Consider the following 25120-nt stretch of genomic DNA (forward strand, 5'->3'; position numbering starts at 1 on the left):
TGTTTTTCTTTTTGTGCACACAACTGCAACAAGGGTGAGATTTGAATCGTACACACATTCTTTCAATGAAGATGGGAACTATTATTGCGTGGTTGCTTTTTCTTGACGAATTCAGTTTCGCTGCGCATTTGGGTCGAATGGCAGCCTGGGAAATGTTTGAATGAAAAATAATTTCAACCTTTAATAAATGTATAGCTACAGTCATTGCTTAACCACACTATTATTTTTGTGAACTGAATTATGCTGCAATAAAAGTGAGAAAGGCAAGACCCAAACTGGAAACTATCGTAGCTTGTTCGTAATAGGTAGGTTTATGTGATAAATTTGAACACCTGCTTGAAGCACGTTAGCAAGCAAGCTATCCAGCTAACCGACGCTAGTGGACCATTGGCAAGTGAGCCAAATGGCTATTCCAACTAGCTAGCGTTATTTTAAAACTCTAGCTAGCTACCAAACTAAATGGAAAAATAATATAACTAGTATTCTCCCAAATAAAGTAGCATTTGCTTCGTCCCGCAACGAGCCAGGCAAGTAACGTTCGCAGACAGGCGAGCCAGCTAAAACATAATTGACCAGCTAGCTACTGTGCTAGTTAGCTTGCTAACAATCAACCCTGGATTGTATTTAAGCCTGACACCAATATGTTTAGCTACAATGTGCAACGTATTAGCTAACTTGGCTATATATTTTTCTAACTAAGTAGTACTGGTGTAATATCCTTAGACGTGTCTTCTAATATAATGCGTATTCAGATTCATATGTAGTTATTAACTCTGCTGTAACGTTAAGATGCTTAGGGTGTGCTGCTTGCAGGATGTATGCCGTGTACCGCCAAGCCCACTCCCCCACCGCCATCGAGTTTTCTGTCTACTGCAACTTCATCTCCAACGAGGAGAAGAACCTGGTCGTCGCTGGAACATCACAGCTTTACGTCTACAGGATCATTCACGATGTGGAGGTAAAGTATGTTTTAGCCGTGGTCGTCTTTCGTCGTTCCTCAATCACTGATCAAAAGTACAATCAGATAAATAAATTGTAGCTACCGGTCGTGGGGAGTATGTTCTTTCCTTCATGACATCCAGTTTATTTATTTATTTACATATTTGTCTTCATATTTCAGAATGCTTCAAAGACAGACAAATCACCAGGTATGTCCAAAACTGCCTTGGAGTCTAGCAATGTTCTGGTGAATGAGCAGCTAATCCCAGACCTGGGGAAAAAGCACTATACTATGTTGGAACATTGGTAACATTGTGGGAGGCAACCTGTCTGTCTAGACTCTAGAGAGACTAGTGAACCACACTGTATGCTATTATTATGTTGTCCGCCTTCCTCAGACATGCACGTGCCAACGTTAGTCTCTGACAGACTGTTTCTGACATCTGATTTCTTCTTTGACACATTCTTGATCTTTTCCTTGTCCTCTGCAGATGTCAAGAGTCGCAAGGAGAAGCTTGAGCAGGTGGCTTGTTTCTCCCTGTTTGGTAACGTCATGTCCATGGCCTCTGTTCAGCTGGTAGGAGCCAACAGAGATGCTCTCCTGCTCAGCTTCAAAGATGCTAAGGTACCTGAAAGGTCGAGATTGATTGTTTTACAATCCTAAACTCACAGCTTTCATTTTCCAGGTTTATTTAGCCTACTTATTCTTTACATTTCAATGTTATCAACTACCATGTGGCAGTAGCTATACGTAGTAGGTGCAAGCAACCTGTCCTAGAAAATGTCTCTGACTGCTGTTTACAGTGTCCTGGTTTTGTTTACTACAGCTGTCAGTGGTGGAGTATGATCCAGGAACACATGATCTGAAGACTCTCTCGCTTCACTTCTTTGAGGAGCCAGAGCTGAGGGTAAGAGGAAATTAACTGTTTGAAAAACATTCAAAGACATAATCTGCAAATTACTATTAAGATGAGCATATATGAAAAAGTTGTATCTTATTCCATAATTGTTCTATCTCCAGGATGGGTTTGTCCAGAACCTGCACATCCCCATGGTCCGTGTGGACCCAGAGAACCGCTGTGCTGTGATGCTGGTGTATGGCACCCAGCTGGTGGTGCTGCCATTCAGAAAGGACACGCTTACTGACGAACAGGAGGGAGTAGTGGAAGGGTATGTAGACATATTTCATTTCATCATTTTATTTATTTAGTTAGGATAGACCACTCAGTAACATTTGCCACTTTTTCCAGAGAGTCCTAAAATCATAGCACCTCGTAGTGATATTTAGGATACCCATAGAATGCACTCTTGAGCTGTAGTAACTGTTATTTGAGGGGTTTTGCATTTGATGATTTCTTATCAGTCATCTTGACTCATGTTTTATTTTACCACTGATTTAAGGCCCAAGTCCAGCTTTCTTCCCAGCTACATCATCGATGTCCGTGAGCTGGATGAGAAGCTTCTGAACATTGTCGATATGAAGTTCCTCCACGGTTACTATGAACCCACACTGCTCATCCTGTATGAGCCTAACCAGACGTGGCCTGGGTCAGTACACCACAACGGCACCTGTCTTCCTCTCTGTTCCGTCTGTCTGTCTGAGACCGCCCCCCCCAAACAAAAGTCTGCTGATGAGTTAATATGAAGAAGGCTAGGAACTTAGTCATGTCTTGTTCAGACCTGTTTATGACTGGTAATATTGTGGTGTGCAGCTCTAGTCTGACCATGTCCTCCTCCTCCAGGCGTGTAGCAGTGAGACAGGACACCTGCAGTATCGTAGCCATCTCTCTCAACATCATGCAGAAGGTTCACCCTGTCATCTGGTCCCTCAGCAACCTGCCCTTTGACTGCACACAGGTCATGGCTGTGCCCAAGCCCATTGGTAATCACTCACTCCATTTATGGGTTCTTATATTCTGAGTTACATATAAAGAGACTTGTATGATCAGTTTCTAGATAATATCATGACTCAGATTGTGAATTTATTCCCATTTTTTCTAGGTGGTGTGGTGGTGTTTGCTGTCAACTCCCTTTTATACCTCAACCAGAGTGTTCCTCCATATGGAGTGTCACTCAACACACAGACCACTGGGACAACCGCCTTCCCCCTGCGTAAGTACTGACAGGACAATAGCACACATACATCAGTGTTCTCAAGCTCACCCTGCATATAGAAAAGAAAGCCACTCAGCCTATTTAATATTCCTAAGACATTTATACCATGCCTAGGGAAGTAATTTATACCTGCAGATATAAAGCGTTATAACATGTTGTAAGCATGTAAGAGCCTTTATGTATTCTAATAAGGCTGATCAATCGTGTGTGTTGGTGTTTCAGGTATACAGGAGGAGGTGAAGATCACACTAGATTGTTCCCAGTCCACCTTCATCGGCTCTGATAAGATGGTCATCTCTCTAAAGGGAGGAGAGATGTGAGTAGAGCCCACAACAGTTGTGATGGAATAGAGCCCGTAACAGTTGTGATGGAATTTATTAGCTATGTATGCTGAAAAAAATAATTAACGCAACATGCAACAATTTCAAAGGTTTTACTGAGTTGCAGTTCATATAAGGAAATTAGTCAATGAAAATAAATAAATTAGGCCCTGTTGTGTGACACAACTGCACATTTTAGAGTGGCCTTTTATTGTCCCTAGCACAAGGTGAACCTGTGTAATGATCATGCTGTTTAATCAGCTTCTTGATATGCCACACCTGTCAGGTGGATGGATTACCTTAGCAAAGGAGAAGTGTTCACTAATGGATATAAACACATTTGTGCACAATTTGAGAGAAATAATCTTTTTGTGCATATGGAACACTTCTGGGATCTTTTTTTCAGCTCATGGGACCAACACTTTACATGTTGCGTTTTTGATATTTTTGTTCAGTGTATATTTATTAGCCATAACTGCTTTATTAGAGTGTGTTAAAGCAATTTTTTGTTCCCTCAAATTGGTGTGGCATAGTAGCAATAACTGCATTGTGTAGCAACAGCTAGAATGGCATTGTATTTTTTCATAACCTTGTAAGAGTCATGCTTTGACTGTGCCTGTCTTCTCTCCTCAGCTATGTATTGACCCTGATCACTGATGGCATGAGAAGTGTCCGGGCCTTCCACTTTGACAAGGCTGCTGCCAGCGTCCTCACCACATGTGTAAGTAGGATACAGTAGCTGGGAAGAGAGAGAGTTGTTGGCAAAGAAGGGGTGATATATGCACACACAGACTCACTTTGGTGTGAAGAATGCAGTGCAGTGATATTCTCAGTCTGCTGTCAATGGTTGGCCAAGAGAGAACTGGTCATAGAGGAGCTGTGGAAGTATAGAGGTTCCCCACCTCTCGTCCCTGTCTCTTCTCCTCCTCGCCCCTGTCTCTTCTCCTCCTCCTCGACCCTGTCTCTTCTCCTCCTCCTCGACCCTGTCTCTTCTCCTCCTCCTCGACCCTGTCTCTTCTCCTCCTCCTCGACCCTGTCTCTTCTCCTCCTCCTCGACCCTGTCTCTTCTCCTCCTCCTCGCCCTTGTCTCTTCTCATCCTACTCGCCCCTGTCTCTTGTCCTCCACCAGATGATGACCATGGAGCCTGGGTATCTGTTCCTGGGGTCCCGGCTGGGAAACAGCCTCTTGCTGAAATACACAGAGAAGTACCAGGAGAATCCAGAGAAACCACCAGCGGAGGAGGACAAAGGGAAGGAAGAGGAGACCGATGATGAGAAGCAGGTGAGTTGGTTTGATTTTAGCTCCTATGTAGATATTCTCCTCAGTCTGGTCCCTGTGGCATATTGCTGTGAGTGATTCTGTCATAAATGTAAAGATTCCATAGATTTTTGATTCTAGCCAAGGCAAAGTTGATCAAATTGAGCTTCAAAATGTAGCCAGTTGTAAATGTCGCCAAAAGAGGATGTTTCAAAAACAAGTAGCGGTCGCTGCCCTTCTTCTGTGCTCGTGTTCCACGTATAAACAGATTTTTAGCACTTCAACTGCTGTTGTGACTGGTCTTTGACTAGCAGATGTGGAAATATGCCACTTAATATGTGATGATGTCGCATATTATAGATCACCCCTGAATAAACAAGATGTTTTATTGTCACACACACTGGATAGGTGCAGTGAATTGTGTTGTTTTACAGTGTCAGCCATTGTAGTACAGTGGCCCTGGAGCAAATCAAGGTTGTGCTTTGCTCAAGGGCACATCGACAAGTAAAAAAAATCTGTCACGGGTGTTCGAGCCAGTGTCCTTTCCGTTGCTAGTCCAACAATCTAACCGCTGGGCTACCTACCGGCCCAGTGTCCATTTTGTAAACAGAAATGCTAAATGAGTTGCTGATACACATTTCTACGTCTGTATTCTGATATAAATTGCAGAATTAACTTGAATTTGATCATTCCAGGAGGAACCTCCCAGTAAAAAGAAGAGAATTGATTCCTCTACCAACTTGACAGGTATTTGGACAGTTGTTGTATTTTATTTATTTTACTAGACAAGTCAGTTAAGAACAAATTCTTATTTGTAATAATGACCTAGGAACAGTGGGTTTAACTGCCTTGTTCAGGGGCAGAACGACAGATTTTTACCTTGTCAGCTCAGGGATTTGATCTAGCTATGTATTACAATGTCTTGGTTGTGTCTTGCATATTACCCTTTACATATGTATGGAACTAACTGAGGTGATATGGTCACCTATAATGTTTTTATATTTATAAATAATGTGTTTCCTCCCATGTCCTCTATCCAGCTGGTAAGAACCAACTGCCTGATGAGGTGGATGAAATTGAGGTGTATGGGAGCGAAGTGGCGTCTGGCACTCAGTTGGCCACCTACTCCTTTGAAGTAGGACCCCTTGTTACCCCAGTAGAAGCTTTATCAGTTCATTATTCATATTCTAGTCTTGATTATTGCAGTCTTTACAATATGGTTTTCCTATATTTTCCTCCAGGTGTGTGACAGCATATTGAACATCGGACCATGTGCTGGTGCGTCCATGGGGGAGCCAGCCTTCCTCTCCGAAGAGGTACTTTTAATTCACAAAAGAGGTTTCTAACCTCCAGTCATGATGTCCATCATGGTTGTGTTGCATTTGTAAAAGCACTGATTTTAATATCCAATACCTGTACCAAGTTATTTTCTCAAGCCCTTGCTATGCTAACAGTAAGATGCACTAAGACTTGTCTCTGGTGTTTCTGTGTCCACAGTTCCAGACCAACCCAGAGCCTGACTTGGAGATAGTGGTGTGTTCTGGCTTTGGAAAGAACGGGGGTCTATCTGTGCTTCAGGTAAATACTCTCCTCAACCGGTCTCTGTATTTCTGTGTGTGTGTGTGGCTGCACTGTGCTAGGACCTGTGGTGGTGAGACCTATCTACCTCAGGTTCAGTGACTGTGCTACAGAGAAAGACCACTGATTGTTTGTGGCGCGTTAGAAGTAGCTGCCGGAAAACAATGTGAAGAGCTGCTATTTTCAGAGTCAGCTATGGGAGTTGATGATTCAGTTTTTCCATCTGGCCATTGTTCTGCGACTATTGATGACTGTTTTGTGTGGCCCCTTCCAGAGGAGCATCCGTCCCCAGGTGGTCACCACCTTTGAGCTGCCAGGTTGCCATGACATGTGGACTGTCATCCCCAATGAGATGAAGGAGAAAGGCAAGAAGAAAGACAAGCCTCCAGCAACGGAGGAAGAGGGTGAGACCCCTGAGGAAGAGGAGGCAGAGGAGAAGCCGGAGCCTGCGTCAGTGGAGGGCGACAAGAAAAAACATGGCTTCCTGATTCTCAGCAGAGAGGACTCCACCATGGTACGCCTCCCACCTCATCTCTACACAGTACAGTACACACTGCACCCCTAGACACACTCCGCTCTACACAGCAGTCTGAAAGGGAGCTTTTTCCTCCACTACAGAGCTCCAGCATGTTGAGATTGAGTATGTAATGTTGATTAAGGGTAATGATTGAGGTCTATTGGAGGTAACTGGAAAACCCTCCTGTGTGGTTCTCTAGATCCTGCAGACGGGCCAGGAGATCATGGAGCTGGACACCAGTGGTTTCGCCACCCAGGGGCCCACTGTGTTCGCTGGGAACATCGGAGACAACAAATACATCATCCAGGTCTCCCCCATGGGTATACGGCTACTGGAAGGAGGTAGAGAGATCTGTCCATCTTTTAATAAAATAATCCCTAATACTCTGTGTCCCTACCTCTCACTTGTACTCTTTCACTGACTGGAAAGCACTTTGTGACAACTGTTGCTGTAAAAATGGTTTCAGAAATACATTTGATTGATTGACGTTCCTTCCAGTGACGCAGCTGCACTTCATCCCGGTGGACCTGGGTTCTCCCATAGTGCAGTGCTCCGTAGCGGACCCCTATGTGGTCATCATGACGGCAGACGGAGTGGTCACCATGTTTGTCCTGAAGACCGACTCCTACATGGGCAAGACCCACCGGCTGGCCCTGCAGAAACCACAGATAGCTGCTGTGAGTCACGGTCATATCCTGTACTGTACTACTAAGCCTGGCAGTACTACAACCCGATGAATGAGTGGGAAAATAAGACTCTCAGACCGGTGACTCTCTCTGTCTCCCCGTGCAGCAACCCCGAGTGATTACGCTGTGTACGTTCCGTGACGTCAGTGGGATGTTCACCACAGAGAACAAGCAGACCTGTCACACCAAGGATCCAGACACCATGTTCAACAGCCAATCAGAGACTGAGACCATCATGCAGGATCTCAGGTAGGAGCCAATCATATAGGACCTCAGGTAGGATTGTTTTGAACTGAAGAATGACAGATATGCCAGCTGTCCCCATGGACACTACGTTTTTGGGCTGCACCTCATTTCTTTACAGTGGAAGCACGGTCACCTCAGAGTTTATTAGTACAGCTCTGTCTTCCATGTCTCCTCTTTAGTAACACAGTGGATGATGAGGAGGAGATGTTATATGGAGACTGTAACCCAGCAGGCATCACCCCCACCAAGGACGAGTCCCACCCCGGCTACCGCCCCTCCTCTGGGGCCCTGGGTGGGGGGTCCGAGGGGAGGTCGGGACGAGCAGAACCGACACACTGGTGCATGATGGTCCGCGAGAACGGCGTCATGGAGGTTAGGATCAATGTCTCTATTTTATCAGCACAATTTTAGAAATAGCTGTATCAATACACTTTTTGTATCGTATCATAATCATTTAGTTGACTTAATTTACATAGCTGTTACAATTCTAATACTGTTTAATGCCAGCATTTATACTATGGTGCCATTTAGAGGTTGGATAAAAGCCTGGGGACTTTAAACTTATGTTTAGAAATTCACAAGAACTCAGTGGCCATAGCAACGAGTGTCACCATAACCGACAGGTGAACATTTTCTACAGGACAGAGCTATTAGTAAAACAACTTCCTCCTGTTCTCTAGATCTACCAGCTACCTGACTGGAGACTGGTGTTCCTGGTCAAGAACTTCCCTGTTGGCCAGAGAGTGTTGGTTGACAGCTCCGCCGGCCAATCAGCAGCCCAGGGGGAGGGGAAAAAGGAGGAAGTGACGCGACAGGGAGAGATCCCATTGGTCAAAGAAGTGGCCCTGGTGTCGCTCGGCAACAACCACTGCAGACCCTACCTCCTGGTGAGTTTTTAGTACAGGTATTAAAGTAGAATGACAACACCAGAATATGTAGCAGTGGTACTTCATTGATCTCAATTTGGGAAATTGCTTTGGATAGATGAGGTTTTATGTTGCGTTTCTTTCCTAGGTCCATGTTGAACAGGAGCTTCTGATCTATGAAGCATTCCCATATGACCAGCAGCAGGCTCAGAGCAACCTGAAGGTCCGCTTCAAGAAGGTAAGAAGAGCAAGGCCATTGGACAAGCTTTTTAGGACTAAGCTTAATCTGTGTCTAGGAAACAAGTCTTAAAATGCCCATTCAACACTGATAATTTATGTCTTCCAACTGGTCTCCTGTCTCTTCTCAGATGCCCCACAACATCAACTTCCGGGAGAAGAAGTCGAAGGTGAAGAAAGATAAGAAGGCTGAAGGTCAGGCTGGTTCCAGCGAGGAGGGGCCAGCGGTGGTCAAAGGTCGTGTGGCCAGGTTCAGATACTTTGAGGACATCTCCGGTTACTCTGGGGTAAGAGGTTCTCTTCCTACAGGACTATATCTACATCATGGGTAACGAAGGGTACGCTTTTAGATACTCAGGTTCCCTGCCGGATATATCTTGAAGGAGAGGTACTGCTGTCTGCACAGACTTTATATGTCTATACTGTAGTTCTGTAGGTTCTCATGATGTTTCCTTGTTTGTGTGTCAGGTGTTCATCTGTGGCCCCTCTCCTCACTGGATGCTGGTGACATCACGAGGGGCGTTGAGGCTCCACCCCATGACAATCGATGGACCAATCGAGTCCTTCTCCCCCTTCCACAACATCAACTGTCCCAAAGGCTTCCTCTACTTCAATAAGCAGGGCGAGCTGAGGATCAGTGTTCTACCCACGTACCTGTCGTATGACGCCCCCTGGCCAGTCAGGAAGATTCCTCTGAGGTGCACGGTTCACTATGTGTCCTACCATGTGGAGTCCAAGGTGTATGCAGTGTGCACCAGCGTGAAGGACCCCTGCACTCGCATCCCCAGAATGACCGGAGAGGAGAAGGAGTTTGAGACCATAGACAGAGGTGGGACCAGTATATGCATTAGTCTCCATGACGTTCACATCACTTTCTCATTGGTTTAATAATTCGCTCATTCTTCCGCCATTAAAATTCCTTTGTGTTGTGTGTCTCTTCAGACGAGCGCTACATTCCTCCTCAGCAGGAGAATTTCTCCATTCAGCTCATATCTCCTGTCAGCTGGGAGGCCATCCCTAATACACGGTAACAACTGTAACTACTGCAGCGTGGCCTCTAACATGAGGGATGTTCATTATAGAGCTGATGCATATTGATATAGATATCTTTTATATTTAAGCATCTAGGGCGTATTAGTGGGCGTCTGTTCTGACCTCCCTCTCTCTGATATTGGCCAGAATTGACCTGGAGGAGTGGGAACATGTGACGTGTATGAAGACTGTGGCGTTGAGGAGTCAAGAGACGGTGTCTGGGCTGAAGGGATACATAGCTGCTGGTACTTGTCTCATGCAGGGGGAGGAGGTCACCTGTAGGGGCCGGGTGAGTCACCAAAACTACTCTGACTACTGACTAGAGCCAGGAATATCTTTTGGGCCTTAGTTATGTGCTGTAAGTTATAGTCTAAAGTAGGGTCCAGAGTTTGTCCTAGTCAGGAAACTCGGGGCTATTATGGAGTCCGACAGACAGATGATGCCTTTTGAAATCATGATGTTGATTTTAGTGTGGACTTATTTCTCTCTACTGTTGTCCAGATACTGATCCTGGATGTGATTGAGGTTGTCCCGGAACCTGGTCAGCCCCTGACGAAGAACAAATTCAAGGTTCTGTATGAGAAGGAACAGAAGGGGCCGGTCACAGCTCTGTGTCACTGCAGCGGATACTTGGTCTCTGCCATCGGACAGAAGGTGACAGACCCACCTCTGATTATACTGCTACAGATATCCCAATCTAGATCTATTTCCCACCCACCTCTCAATATAATTCTGTTCCGATTGACATTGTTTTCATTGTGTGGCCACCATGTTGCACTTGAGTGTATTTATTATATTGAATTAGCCATTTATTATGTCAACCATCTCTCCTGTAACCCTGAGACAAAGTCCTGGTTGTGATCGATGCATCTGTCTATTCTCCTCTCTGTCTAGATTTTTCTGTGGAGTCTGAAGGACAACGACCTGACAGGCATGGCCTTCATTGACACCCAGCTTTACATCCACCAGATGTTTAGCATCAAGAACTTTATCGTGGCAGCTGACGTCATGAAGAGCATCTCTCTGCTCAGATACCAGCCTGAGAGTAAGACTCTTTCGCTAATTAGCAGGGTAAGACAGCAAGGCTACAGGACTACTTAAGTAGTAACACAGGGGAGATGTCAAACCAACTTCAAAGTATTGTGTTTAAGTGGCACGTGATTTACCATCTTCTGACGCTCTGATGATCATTCTCTGAGTGGTTTTCTTCTATGTTAGTTTGTTGTTTATGGATTTAACTACATCCCCGATGAGGGTTCTGAACATGGATGAAAGAAAGCACTGTCTTTGTTCCCCTGTGGTTTCCCAGCGTTTTTTGTGTGTTGAGTTTATCTTCTAGAGAGCAGTGCTGTGCTGGAGGGGATGATTAAATGATCAGGGCCGTTCTTCATGCCAGTGTTCTGAGTCTTAAGGGACTCTTCTCTTAATGCAGGGTTCCTCATTAGGCTAAATTCGGCCCATGGGTGATTTGAGTTGGTCCCCCCCTTTGCTGCTCCACTCTTCTGGGAAGGGTTCCCACTAGATGCTGGAACAATGCTCCGGGGACTGGCTTCTATTCAGCCACGAGCATTAGTGAGGTTGGGCACTGATGCTGGGCGATTAGGCCTGGCTTGCAGTCGGCATTCCAATTCATCCCAAAGGTGTTCAATGGGGTTGAGGCCAGTGAAGTTTTTCCACATTGATCTCAACAAGCCATTTCTGTATGGATCTCGCTTTGTGCACAGGGGCATTGTCATGCTGAAACAGGAAAGGGCCTTCCCCAAACTGTTGCCACAAAGTTGGAAGCACAGAATTGTCTAGAATGTCATTGTATGCTGTAGCGTTAAGATTTCTCTTCACTGGAACTAAGAGGCCTAGGCCAAACCGTGAAAATCCCTAGACCATTTCACCAAACTTACAGTTTGCACTATGCATTCGGTCAAGAAGCGTTCTCCTGGATTCCGCCAAACCAAAATTTGTCTGTCGGACTGTCAGATGGTGAAGCGTGATTCAATACTACAGAGACTGCGTTTCCACTGCTCCAGAGTCCAATGTCGACAAGCTTTACGCTACTCCAGCCGACACTTGGCATTGCATATTGTGATCATAGGCTTGTGTGCGTGGTACCTTCAGGCGTTTGGACATTGCTCGCAAGGATGAACAAGACTTTTGAAGGGCTACAATATTTTTTCTGAGGTCTTGGCTGAATTCGTTTGATTTTTTCTTATGATGTCAAGTAAAGAGGCACTGAGTTTGAAGGTAGGCCTTGAAATACAGGTACACCTCCAATTGACTCAAATGATGTCAATTAGCCTATCAGAAGCTTCTAAAGCCATGTTATCATTTTCTGTTTCCAAGCTGTTTAAAGGCACAGTCAACTTAGTGCATGTAAACTTCTGACCCACTGGAATTGTGATACAGTGATGTAATGTCTGTAAACAATTGTTGGAAAAATGACTTAGTAGATGACAAAGTAGATGTCCTAACCGACTTGCCAAAACGATAGTTTGTTAACAAGAAATTTGTGGAGTGATTGAAAAACAAGTTAATGACTCCAACGTATATATATATATATGTATGTATGTATGTATGTATGTGTACACACACACACACACACACACGTTGGAGTCATTAACTTGTTTTTCAACCACTCCACAAATTTCATATATATATATATATATATTGTCCATTTTAAAATAACATCAAATTGATCAGAAATACAGTGTAGACATTGATAATCTTGTAAATGACTATTGTAGCTGGAAACAGCTTTTTTTTTATGGATTATGTACATTCATGTACAGAGGCCCATTATCAGCAACAATCACCCTATCTGGAGCATCAGTAATTGTGGGTTCGATTACAGGCTCAAAATGTACAGAATGTTCTTTGTTTCTTCATACTCTTCATTCTATTCTTGTTCTGAGAAATGAAGGCTATTCCATGCGGGACATTGCCAAGAAACTAAAGATCTCGTACACCGCTGTGTACTACTCCCTTCACAGAACAGCACTAACCGGCACAACTGAGCAAGAGGACAAGTACATTAGTGTCTAGGTCCTCAGCATCCCAGAGTCACCTCTTCACTGATGTTTTGCTGGTACTATTTAATGAAGCTGCCAGTTGAGGGCTTGCGAGGTCATCTGTTTCTCAAACTAGACACGCTAATGTACTTGTCCTCTTGCTCAGTTGTGCACCGGGGCCTCCCACTCTTTCAATTCTGGTTAGAGCCAGTTTGCGCTGTTCTGTGAAGGGAGTAGTACACAGCATTGTACCAGATCTTCAGTTTCTTGGCATTTTCTCGCATGGAATAGCCTTCATTTCTTAGTTTCAGAAGAAAGTTATTTGTTTCTGGCCATTTTGAGCCTGTAATCGAACCCACAAAATTATGATGTTCCAGATACTCAACTAGTCTAAAGGCCAGTTTTATTGCTTCTTTTAATTAGAACAAGTTTTCAACTATGCTAACAATTGGAAAAGGGTTTTCTAATGATCAATTAGCCTTTTAAAATGATAAACTTGGATGAGCTAACACAACGTGCCATTGGAACACATGAGTGATTGTTGCTGATAATGGGCCTCTGTACGCCTATGTAGATATTCCATAAAAGAATCTGCCGTTTCCAGCTACAATAGTCATTTACAACATTAACAATGTCTACACTGTATTTCTGATCAATTAGATGTTAATGGACAATTTCTTTTGCTTTAATTTCAAAAACAAGGACACTTCTAAGTGACCCCAAACTTTTGAACGGTTGTGTGTGTGTGTATATTACACATGTTTGTTCTTGGAAGACTGTAAAATCACCAGGAAATGAGCTCAGTGATTTTAATTTAGGAAATCCTTTCCCAAGTATTCTCACTTATATAGAGGCATATCTGATCATATCCCAATGTAATCAAGGTTAGATATTATTCTGTTTTTGTCAAATATCTGTTTTGGATTCTTGTGGTCAATTTGTAATGTACAAATCTTTTAACTACTGTATGTTCCTGCCTCCAGACCAAGGAAAAATCAACCCACGGCTGAATGTAATTGTGGACCCCTGTTTTAATGGTTTTGTTTCTGTGTTTGGTTCCCTAGGACGCCAAGCCTCTGGAGGTCTACAGTGTAGAGTTTATGGTGGATAACAACCAGCTGGGATTCTTGGGTAAGGTTTATAGAACTTTGGTTAGCCTGGTAGTGTTATCCTGGTTAACTCTTTGGATGGAGCCTATATATGCCGAGACCTCTCAAAGTAAACTTATTTTCTGCTTCAGTGTCCGACCGAGATCAGAACATATCGGTGTACATGTATCTGCCTGAAGGTAAGTGATAACGTAAACCGGGTAATACTGTCCCACAAACATTACAATATCAAATAAAGGCCGAGGTCATGTGTGATGACAAACTGCAGCTCCACCATGTCATGATCACATAACTGGTACTTTGCGTCCTGCTGTAGCTAAGGAGAGTTTCGGGGGCATGCGTCTGCTGAGGAGGGCAGACTTCAACGTGGGAGCTCATGTCAACGCCTTCTGGAGGATGCCCTGTCGAGGGGCACTGGACACAGCCACCAAAAAGACCCTGGCCTGGGACAACAAGCACATCACATGGTTTGGTAGGACACAATTTTGACTTTTGAGATTTTGTATTGACTGACACGGTAGAAGAAGCTGTGAAGGGTTGTCTGTTAAATCTTGCTTCAGTTGGCCTGATCAAATGCTCCTCCTGGTATGTTCTCAGAAGGATGACCATGATTTTGTCAGTAGCTCAATTTTTTTTTTGATTTAGTAGTAATTCTTCTCCTCTTCCCTCCCTATAGCCACTCTGGATGGCGGCATCGGGTTGCTGCTACCCATGCAGGAGAAGACCTACCGCAGATTGCTGATGTTGCAGAATGCTCTCACTACCATGCTGCCACACCACGCTGGGTTAAACCCCAAGGCATTCAGGTAACTTACCACACATCACTGATAAATGTTGTGGTAATCATTCTCTCTATGCCTCTAAAGTAGGCAACACGTAAATACTTTAAGCTTTCAATTGGCTTTTTATTTTTTGGGATCTTGTCCTCCAGGATGTTGCATGCTGACCGGCGGCAGCTCCAGAACGCGGTGCGGAACATTCTGGATGGAGAGCTGCTCAACAAGTACCTGTACCTCAGCACCATGGAGCGCAGTGAGCTGGCCAAGAAGATTGGCACCACCTCTGATATAGTGAGTATTATTAGTTCTCTACAAAACTAGCATCTTAATGTATCGTCCCCATCTTAATCGTGGTCCAAATCACTTAGTTATGAGATGTTTGAATGAAGTATTTCTTTCCATTTCAGATCTTGGATGATCTCCTTGAGGTTGACAGGGTGACTGCTCATTTCTGAGAGCAGCATCCTAGACTACGTGTGAGACCCAGGATCTTCCATCGGAAAATGCTTTTTGGTATCTATGTTCTGTATGGGAAACTTATGCTTTTAATCAATTTTGTTCAGTCATAAGGAGTTCGTAAACATGTTTCTCAAAATATTTTGTAAGTAAACTTTATTAAAAAAAGTGGATTGTACACTGCTTTAATCAGCTTGGTCTTTTAGGTTTAAATAATTTGAGATCTGCACCTGTAACATGCAAATCTATCATGGACATCAATGCATTATTTACAAGAGAAAGAATTCCAAGGGGAGGTAGGGCACTTCATTTAAAGTAGAATACAATTTTTAAAGGTATTTCTTCAGCTGCATTTAGGTGGGTGCTTGAGTGATAACCAAATATTTCCAAAAGGGATGAACATTTGACTTGCCCAAACTACATGTCTGCAGTAAAAGTAATCTCAGCATCTATAAGCCCTATTATCCAGGTAATGCAACAAGATTTAAAAATCTGGAATGTTGTGACTAAACATGTGCTATTAATAAGATTTGATGCAAGCTGACTTGAATGAGAAGTCAGCCTTCTCAACAGCAAGAATCTTGGCTAAAAGGAATCACTTCAGGCGTTTTACCTACACATACTGCAATCATTCATCCCCAGTGAACGAGGTCAAATAAACCACCAAAATAAATGGTTCTACATTTGTAATCATTAAATTGTGTTCATGTCATGCCAGTTGACATTCCTTGGAGGCATTGAGACAGTGCTCCTTGGAGGCATTGAGACAGTGCTCCTTGGAGGCATTGAGACAGTGCTCCTTGGAGGCATTGAGACAGTGCTCCTTGGAGGCATTGAGACAGTGCTCCTTGGAGGCATTGAGACAGTGCTCCTTGGAGGCATTGAGACAGTGCTCCTTGGAGGCATTGAGACAGTGCTCCTTGGAGGCATTGAGACAGTGCTCCTGGCAAGTCAAGTCTTTGGCTTGGTGCTTTTTCCCTGTCCTGACTAAGACACAAGTCAAAAAAAATATTTTAAAGTCTGCAGATTTGGCATGTTCTGTAGATGTGTCAAATGCATAGCACCATTGTAGAAGCCCAACTGACAACTATCATATTAAACTACTTAGTTATCTTCCTGTCAAACGGGGTGCATTTCTTGAGCATTAAATCGGGAGTCAGTAGTCTCAGGTATGCAGCTGAGGTCAGGGTCTCAACCTCTACTTCAGGTATTGGTCGACTTCCTCATCCAGCGATATGAGATTAAAGTAAGACAACAGGTATAGCAGGTATCGTGTCAGACGCATCGTCACCATTTCTGACCTGGGAAGAAAATGATTAATGTTTTAGGCTATCTTGTAGGAACAAAAAAATGCTCATGTATTTTGGGTAATGTCTGGAGCAAGACCTACCCAGTTGGGTCTACTGCTATGCATTGTGGCCAGCTTATTAGGTACAGAAAATGGTTTGCTCCTACAGACAGTGAGTCACGTGGCTGTGGCTTACTATATAAAAGCAGGCAGACAGGCATCCAGTTACTGTTAGTGGGCAAAGTGTGTGACCGAGTGTGGTATGATCAGTGCCAGGGATACCGGTTCCAGCATCTCCAAAGTTGTCGGGCCTCCTTGGCTTTTCACGCACAACATTGGGAAACGCTGCCCTAGACAAACTCAGTCCTCAGGTCCCTAAGGGCTGCATGTTTTGGTTTTTGCCCCAACACTACACTGCTGATTCAAATGATCAAAGCTTGATTATTTGAAATCAGATGTAGTGCTAGGGCAAAAACCAGAACGTGCACCCTCCCTGGAGTCCTGAGGACCGAGTACGGGGAAACTGTTCAAGCTAGGGTTTACAGAGAATGGTGCGACAAACAAAACATTGCACGCTAACAAGCAGGTAAATAACAGCGCATTACAACAGTGGTGTGCAGAAAGGCATCTCTGAACACACAACTCATTGGTCCTTGTCACACTGCAGCAGAGGACCACACCAGGTTCTACTCCCATCAGCTACAAACAAGAAGCAGCTCCAGTGGGCACCCCCTCACTGGACAATTGGGGAGTGGAAAAACATTGCCTGGTCTGACAAGTCCCAGTTCCTGTTGCTTCAGGATTTGGCATAGGCAGCATGAGTCTATGGCCCCATCCTGCCTGGTGTCAACGGTACAGGCTGGTGGGGAATGTTTTCCTGGCACACGTTAGGTCCTTTGATACCAATTGAGCAATGTTTTCATGCCCCTGAAGAATACAGGGAGATCTGTAGGCAAAGCGTGTTGACACTTGCGCTCTTAGATACAGTGCGGGTAGGCTAGTCTACATTATGGAATTACGGACAAATGCGAAAATATTGGGATTTGTCAAACTGCAGTCAAGCATCATGTCATCAGAATAAGACCCTCCATATTTATAGGAAAGGCGCATCAAGATCACTGTGCACTTTCACCACACTGATATTCATAAGTTCTCATCTGTAGCCTAATAAAACTGCATGCTTTCCCCAGTCGTAGTGGGAAGACTACACTATCATACGTGACTCGAAGTTTACTTTGATATGTTATATTTGCGCATAAAGGCATTTCTCACATAATTAATCTTACCGTCAGCATTCATAGAATTGCACGGAAACTTCCCATTTCCATCACAGCTGTCATGATTATAAATGTTTTATACAAGTATGATTTTACTCAAACTGGATGGAAATGTGGTTACTGAGTGTATAGTGTTGAGGATAATTCGGTACCTCAGGGCATACTCGAATTTGAGGCTCTCCCAGGAGGTCCACACCCATCGGAACACCCTGAACCTGGGAAGAACTCCCGGCCTCTCTGCCCAGAGCCGCCCCCAGCCTTGCACAGCGCTGGAGACAGGACAACAGGTTAGTAAGTATCTACAACTGCTACTATTTGAAACAGTCGTCTGGTCGCCTCTTAAGCCATGACACAGTATCTGTCTACCGGAGCTCCCAGCCTGATACGACTAACCTCTTGGCCATGACACAGTATCTGTCTACCGGAGCTCCCAGCCTGATACTACTAACCTCTTGGCCATGACACAGTATCTGTCTACCGGAGCTCCCAGCCTGATACGACTAACCTCTTGGCCATGACACAGTATCTGTCTACCGGAGCTCCCAGCCTGATACGACTAACCTCTTGGCCATGACACAGTATCTGTCTACCGGAGCTCCCAGCCTGATACGACTAACCTCTTGGCCATGACACAGTATCTGTCTACCGGAGCTCCCAGCCTGATACTACTAACCTCTTGGCCATGACACAGTATCTGTCTACCGGAGCTCCCAGCCTGATACGACTAACCTCTTAAGCCATGACACAGTATCTGTCTACCGGAGCTCCCAGCCTGATACGACTAACCTCTTGGCCATGACACAGTATCTGTCTACCGGAGCTCCCAGCCTGATACGACTAACCTCTTGGCCATGACACAGTATCTGTCTACCGGAGCTCCCAGCCTGATACGACTAACCTCTTGGCCATGACACAGTATCTGTCTACCGGAGCTCCCAGCCTGATACGACTAACCTCTTGGCCATGACACAGTATCTGTCTACCGGAGCTCCCAGTGTGATGTTGATGCTGCGGACTGTGTTGATGTTCCTGAACACCAGCAGCATGGGGCGTGGCATGGACTTGAGAACGACCATGATGTTGTCAAAGTGATTGACAGCCATGTCCCTCATATAGGATGTCTCTTCACGACTCAGGATGTTGGACAGGCCCAGCTCCCGCATGTTGATTGGCCGCTGCAGCAGCATCTCACAGAAGATGAAGTAGTCTGATTGGATAGGAATCAGGATATTGTAAGCATGTTATTAGTCTGTGAGACTGGATTTGTTTAAGGCATAGGACTTGTTTGAAATAATGATATTAGTTGTCCTCTCACCTTTGACCCCCAGGCTGTTGGAGTACCTTTTCATGGCAGTGTCGTCTCTCAGGACTATGGACCGCCACAGTTTACACAGCGCTACCCTGTCACTACAGGGTCAAATGTTAGGTGATGATTAAACATACAAGCTGTACTATTAAAAAAATGATTGATTACATTGCAAGTTTGTAGGTTCTAAAATCTATCCACACCACTGAGCTGCTTTGGATAAAAGTGTCTGCTAAATGGCTTATGATTATAGTTCAAATCTTACATTTCACTGAGGTATTCATACAGACCATGATCCAACAGTACTAGCTCTGCCTTCTTGTCCGGACCTCTTCTCACAAGCACTGTGACATGGTACAGAACATGCAATCAAGGTCACCAAGTCATTTTTAGCAAATATTGTTGAACAGTTAGTTATGTTATCAACTTGACTTATATAAAAAGTTATCTGGAAAAAGCGTTTGGAAACTGCCCTGATACAAGTTAGAGTTCAGCAGAAACTGTAAACATGCCCCTGACCTACCGTTTCCGGGGTGAGGGTCAGCGTGAATGAAGCCTGTGTAAAATATCTGCTCTGCAAACGTACGGATCAGCTTGTCAGCAGTCTAAAAAAATAAAAAAAAACGGTTTCTATGCTTATCCGAGTACTAATGAGCATCGACAAAGGCTGCTCTACGGTGTCACGATCGGTACTCACATCTTTCAAGCTAAGTCCTTGTCTTTTGATTTCTTCCACATTGTTGATTTTGCAGCCTTCACAGAACTCTGCAGTCAACACTCTCTAAAGAAATGGTCTGTTTATTACAGTACAATAATACAAAAGTGGTCAAAAGGGTATCAAAGGCGTTTAGACAGGCAGCCCAATACTGATTTCCCCCCCCCCACTAATTTATCTTTTGACCAATCAGATCTGAAAAAGAGTGAAGTTAAAAGATCTGTCATTGGTCTAAAGACAGTGGGAGAAAAAAATAATAATCTGAAATGAGCTGCCTATTTGAACACAACCATTGTAATTTACAGCAGTGAATAGTTCTGGGTCTCACCTTGCTGGTTTGGTCCCAGTAAACCTTTGGCACGATGACAAATTTGAAGTGTTTTAGTTCCTCTGCACACCTCTCAGAGTTCCTGGCCTCATTCTCAAAGTCCAGCTCCTGAGCCAATGTCCCCTTCAAGTCCTAATATTGTCAGAGAATGCCAACGTTAGGTTAGGGGACCATGTCTATCTAATCATGCTCTGCGAGGTATTATCTGTCAACAAAAAAAAAGCATTTTCAGCCAAATTAGCAGAAAAGTTTGAGCCCTTACTTTGAGGACCCATCTGAAGCCAAAGCTGGGGTGCATGAACTTTATAACGTCCAGTAGGATCTCCAGAGTCCTGATGTCACCGTCAAACCGATCCCTGAGGTCTATGTACTGCACCTGGAGAAGAGGGAGAGGTTTGTATTCAGAATAAGGAGTGATTTCTAGCCTGGTTTAACCAAAGTGTTCAGTTTGGTTTAATCAGGCAAGGTGAAGAGAGTAAATCACACACAGTGAAGCATTAACTATGGCTGAATGTGTAGTACAGTTAACCTGAACCCACTTTGACAGCTACAGGAGTCCCGTCCTGCAGCTCTGCCTTGTGGACCTGAGCCAGACTGGCTGCTGCGATGGGCTCATAGTCAAACTTCTTAAACATCCTGTCTGGAGTAGTGTTGAAGTCCTCTCTGAACAGAGAGTCTACCTGGTAGAACGTGACAGATAATTTCAAGTAAGTGGGTTTCTCAACACTTTTCATTGTAAATGATAAAATTACCAGTTCTAGCCTCACATTATGAATGGCCAAGAGGCATTCAAAGCCATGACAACTATAAGCATGGCTCCCCCATCACTTTCACTACATATTGCTTCGTTAACTACTCAATGTTTGACAAGACAAAAATACTGCAGGTCTTACCTCCTTGTATTTCCTGTTAAGAGCCTTATCCTCCAGGACATGCAGTGTCTTGACGTACTCAGGAGGCAGCAGGTGGTTGAAAGCACACAGTCCCTGTCCAAGTTTAACATATATCCCTCCGTTCTGCACCGCTCCCGCCACCATGCTGTCTGCTGCCCTTTGGTGGCACATTGACATCCCTGCCACGAATGATGGGCTGCTCTGGCAACACAGAGGGGAAGACGGGATTGAACTACAGAGATTGTTTCAGACTCACACCATTGTTTAGCAGACAGACACATAGGGCTGTCACAATTCATAATGGTCGCGTTCCCCTGCTCAGACGTTGCATGCATCAACCAATGGTTGCGTGCCACGTAACTGTGCGGTCAGGCACCAGATCACTATAACATATGTGGTTAGCGGATACTTAAAAATACCGATCCAGACGTTCTAAGATCTGGCATGCGTCAGCAACACCTGGACAGAGGAACAATATGTATTCTGTCAAACTTACCTCGTCCATGCAACGTAATGTCACATTGGAGGTCCACCAATAATCTACTGAGATATAGAGTCCTACATATATAGACCTGTAGGGACGGAGAGAGGGACATGGTTTGAGTAACTCAAAAAGGAAATTATTCAAAATATTTGACCACATGCAAAAAGGATGATGAGACCCACCTACAGAAGCGACCGACTCCCTTCACCAAGATCTTCATCTTCCGTCTCTCTCGAGGTTCCGCAAAGGCGTACTGGACCCCCACCACCGCGGGAACACTCACCGCCACACCCAGAGACATCTTCCTGAACAACCCTCGGCTCTTCCCTGGCCTGAGAGGAGAAGACATGGGCATCTCAGCAACAGTGTGTGTACATTTCTTTTGATGTTGCTTTCTGGAAGGTTACAGTGTTTGACTTACTGCTATAAAGTTCTGCTTCCTGCCTAGGTGGTGTACTTGTACATCAAGCTGACAGATGCTATAGGAACAGGAGCTTGGCCATTGTCTCAGACAAGGTGTAGTTATGTAGTTAGTGTAGTACCTTTGTGAGCTGAAGGATCTGTACAGTTGTGGATGTGGGTGGGGACATCTTCGCAGCAGGGCCAAATGAGGCCAACACAACCTTAACTACAGAATGACAAAAACACCACCACAATGTGTCACTTTGAAGCATCAATTTAAAACTAAATCCACTGTTTTTGCTAGTCACTGTAGACATGCTGGGAAACACCATCCCTAGAAAAGTAGAGAAAAACAAACTCTGCATGTTACCATGTTAAATTGAATAACATGGAGACTGGTGTTGGGGACTCTGCATCAAGGCCACTCTCCATAGGCCAGAACAGGCTGTTGTTTTCCTTAACCATCGAGCACAGGACAAACTGTTTCCAGAGTAGTAGATTTATAGATAGATCCTTTCTATGTCAGGTCACTGACCACGTGCACACACACGATTACTCATGCTACCCTGTTTCCCATGGCATTGAATAAAACATGTGACAACTTATAAAGTAATGGAGGGTAAACTACGATCTCAAAATTAGGGACATCACGAGCTCTTGATCTCGTTTAGCGAGTTTGTACGTCGACCTCTGATTTTAGTATGGAGGTTATACATTGCATTAGGTTCTACATTGCATCAAATGTCCAAGCACATTTTCTGTGTGTTAGAGAGTAACGTTAGTTATTGCAACTAGACCAACCCTTGCTAGTGGGATATGTAAATAAAAGTGTAACGTTTGCAATATACTGTGCAACGTTAACATACAGTCATTATTTATGACATGTAATCCATACATGCATAAACTGTTAAAATGTCAGGTGTTGATTTAGAAGGTATGTACAGGCATATTTTAATTTGGTGTAGCTATTTATGTTACTATAGTATAACTAGTTAGCCTAACGTTACCAAGCAAGGAAAAGATAACATTAAAAAAACAAAAAACAAAAACAGTTCAACTCACTGCTTTGAAGGTCTCCCACGCCATGTTCAGCCTACACACTCACTGTGCTCTCTTCTCACTAATATGTAGTTAAAAAAAAAAATGTAAAAAAGTATAGCCTCTATTCGAATGTAACTGCCTCCTCCCGTTTCAGATCGTACTTGATTTCCTGAACTGGCTACAAATGATTTAACGACACATTTGGGACGAAATTGATCACGTGACAAATGGTCCGAGTGTGACCAAAGATTCTCCAGTGAAAAGATTCCTCACTTGACTCGCATCAAAATGAATCAACCCAAGCATACTTTAAAATGACTTTTTGAGTTTAAATCACAAATGTACAGAACAATGTAATGTATTTTTGTGGTTGAATCAGAAATGGAGGTTGTAAAAAAACTATTCATTAATGTGGCTAATTACATAACATGTATCAGAAACTATTCAAGTGTGCAATCTCTGCACAACCTTGTTTAGTCGGGTTTTTTTTATTGTTTATTTCACCTTTATTTAACCAGGTAGGCTAGTTGAGAACAAGTTCTCATTTGCAACTGCGACCTGGCCAAGATAAAGCATAGCAGTGTGAACAGACAACACAGAGTTACACATGGAATAAACAATAAACAAGTCAATAACACAGTAGAAAAAAAGGGGGAGTCTATATACATTGTGTGCAAAAGGCATGAGGAGGTAGGCGAATAATTACAATTTTGCAGACTAACACTGGAGTGATAAATGATCAGATGGTCATGTACAGGTAGAGATATTGGTGTGCAAAAGAGCAGAAAAATAAATAAATAAAAACAGTATGGGGATGAGGTAGGTGAAAATGGGTGGGCTATTTACCGATAGACTATGTACAGCTGCAGCGGTCGGTTAGCTGGTCAGATAGCAGATGTTTGAAGTTGGTGAGGGAGATAAAAGTCTCCAACTTCAGCGATTTTTGCAATTCGTTCCAGTCACAGGCAGCAGAGTACTGGAACGAAAGGCGGCCAAATGAGGTGTTGGCTTTAGGGATGATCAGTGAGATACACCTGCTGGAGCGCGTGCTACGGATGGGTGTTGCCATCGTGACCAGTGAACTATTAGATGGTATACATATGGTGTGTAGAATTTAAACAATGTTGTTTTCGATGATAACGGCAAAATGCCACTGACTCTGTCTTGACTTGATAATTTGTGATCCTCCTTCCCAGCCTCTCAGCCATCACATCACTGGCACAGCCTGAATAATATGTATTATAGATAACTGTTTACATTAACATCAACGTGGGAATTACTGTGATCAGCCCCTTATTAGTGTGACTTTAGGTCAGTGGTAGGAACTCTACTAATCTGGAGGAGCAGATGCATGATTTATATGTTACATCATCTTACATCATATCAGGTAGAGCATATCAAGGGATATCCCCAGAGCTTTGAAGGGGAAGAAAACAATGTGAGTGGAAAACAGAACAGCATGATGTTGCATCTTCCATTTCATTTCTTTAGCATCTTGTTTACATGATAGTCTCGACTTCTCTTTGACATGCTATGCATGAACCTCAAACTGACACGTTTATTTCAACACAAATGGACGATAACTGTTCCATTATCAAAGTATTTTAAGTGACTTAAAAGTAGAGAGGTCCTCTGTCATCAGAGCCACCGGAAGCTGTCCGACTGTCGTCTTGTGTTTCCTGTTTACTGGCGGGAAGAGCGAAAGAATCTGGACCATCGGTCTGTTTTCAAAACGCACGTTGCTTTTTAAAATTATTATTAGCGCAGTTTCATACATTTATGATAAACCGAATTCCACATGATTGGGATACGTATATTTGCTTGACCTGTGCTTATAGTTTAAAGGGTTTTGAAGCGCGAAACCGATGGAGGAGCCCGCTGACTCCGTCCGTGGCGGGGCAGCACAGGGCCCCACTGTTCAAGTGGCAGAGATCCGCTGCCCAATGGCAGCGCGTCCTATGCGGCTGCTGGAATGGAAAGTCAAACCAGGGTCCCTCGTCAATGTGGACTCGGTGTTGGGGTTATGTGTTCCCATTCCGCTGGAGAAAGAGGCCGGGACTCAGCCGCCAGAACAGCCCAAAAGGCTGCAAGAGAAGAAACTGAAATCGGATCGAGCTGGAGTGGTGAAGGACCTATGTTGTCTACTTGGACAAGTCATATCGCCTGGGTGAGTATGCTAGCGAGCTAACCTTAATTTAGCTCATATTGTCTATTTCAACAATGTTTTTATATTGTGCTGTTGTGTG

General features: G+C 44.0%; 3 protein-coding genes across 8 annotated transcripts in view; 2 read left to right on the top strand and 1 right to left on the bottom strand.

Annotated features, from left to right (window-relative positions):
* The first annotated feature begins 87 nt into the window (after window positions 1-87).
* LOC135549832 (cleavage and polyadenylation specificity factor subunit 1-like) lies at window positions 88-15318 on the top strand. Of its 3 annotated transcripts, none has more exons than XM_064980164.1 (35): window positions 88-305; window positions 790-958; window positions 1121-1148; window positions 1431-1564; window positions 1767-1847; window positions 1961-2109; window positions 2341-2487; window positions 2682-2821; window positions 2941-3051; window positions 3277-3370; window positions 4008-4095; window positions 4504-4656; window positions 5328-5379; window positions 5673-5767; window positions 5874-5948; window positions 6130-6210; window positions 6485-6724; window positions 6927-7068; window positions 7226-7404; window positions 7520-7662; window positions 7839-8031; window positions 8340-8546; window positions 8674-8763; window positions 8894-9049; window positions 9231-9591; window positions 9705-9789; window positions 9942-10083; window positions 10296-10448; window positions 10689-10865; window positions 13861-13927; window positions 14037-14084; window positions 14222-14377; window positions 14582-14711; window positions 14837-14975; window positions 15092-15318. In XM_064980164.1, exons 2-35 carry the CDS (start codon window positions 815-817, stop codon window positions 15137-15139), a joined length of 4428 nt encoding a protein of 1475 aa, XP_064836236.1. In that variant the 5' UTR covers window positions 88-305; window positions 790-814; the 3' UTR covers window positions 15140-15318. The 3 variants fall into 3 exon arrangements, with proteins under 3 accessions (XP_064836236.1, XP_064836237.1, XP_064836235.1); XM_064980165.1 differs by having other exon boundaries at window positions 814-958; XM_064980163.1 differs by having other exon boundaries at window positions 92-305; window positions 798-958.
* On the bottom strand, window positions 15270-23066 carry LOC135549834 (uncharacterized aarF domain-containing protein kinase 5-like). 4 transcript variants are annotated; one of them, XM_064980167.1, is made up of 15 exons: window positions 22896-23066; window positions 21974-22059; window positions 21614-21763; window positions 21444-21519; window positions 20948-21148; window positions 20594-20734; window positions 20317-20430; window positions 20055-20186; window positions 19709-19792; window positions 19535-19616; window positions 19277-19355; window positions 19021-19112; window positions 18660-18912; window positions 17858-17974; window positions 15270-16441 (listed from the first exon to the last, which is right to left on the bottom strand). In XM_064980167.1, the coding sequence occupies exons 1-15, from the start codon at window positions 22917-22919 to the stop codon at window positions 16339-16341; spliced, it is 1734 nt and encodes a 577-aa protein (XP_064836239.1). In that variant the 5' UTR covers window positions 22920-23066; the 3' UTR covers window positions 15270-16338. The 4 variants fall into 4 exon arrangements, 2 of the variants coding, with proteins under 2 accessions (XP_064836239.1, XP_064836240.1); XM_064980168.1 differs by lacking the exon at window positions 17858-17974; XR_010457032.1 differs by lacking the exon at window positions 17858-17974 and having other exon boundaries at window positions 16354-16441; window positions 18099-18912.
* A 1494-nt stretch (window positions 23067-24560) lies between these two features.
* LOC135549835 (RNA polymerase II subunit A C-terminal domain phosphatase-like) overlaps window positions 24561-25120 on the top strand; it is a 159932-nt gene continuing 159372 nt past the window's right edge. The window contains exon 1 of the mRNA XM_064980169.1: window positions 24561-25041. Coding sequence (XP_064836241.1) covers window positions 24740-25041 — 302 coding nt within the window. The 5' untranslated portion in view covers window positions 24561-24739. The remainder of the gene's footprint in view (window positions 25042-25120) is intronic.

The sequence above is a fragment of the Oncorhynchus masou genome, chromosome 12, assembly GCF_036934945.1.
Source record: "Oncorhynchus masou masou isolate Uvic2021 chromosome 12, UVic_Omas_1.1, whole genome shotgun sequence".
Lineage (NCBI taxonomy): Eukaryota > Metazoa > Chordata > Actinopteri > Salmoniformes > Salmonidae > Oncorhynchus > Oncorhynchus masou.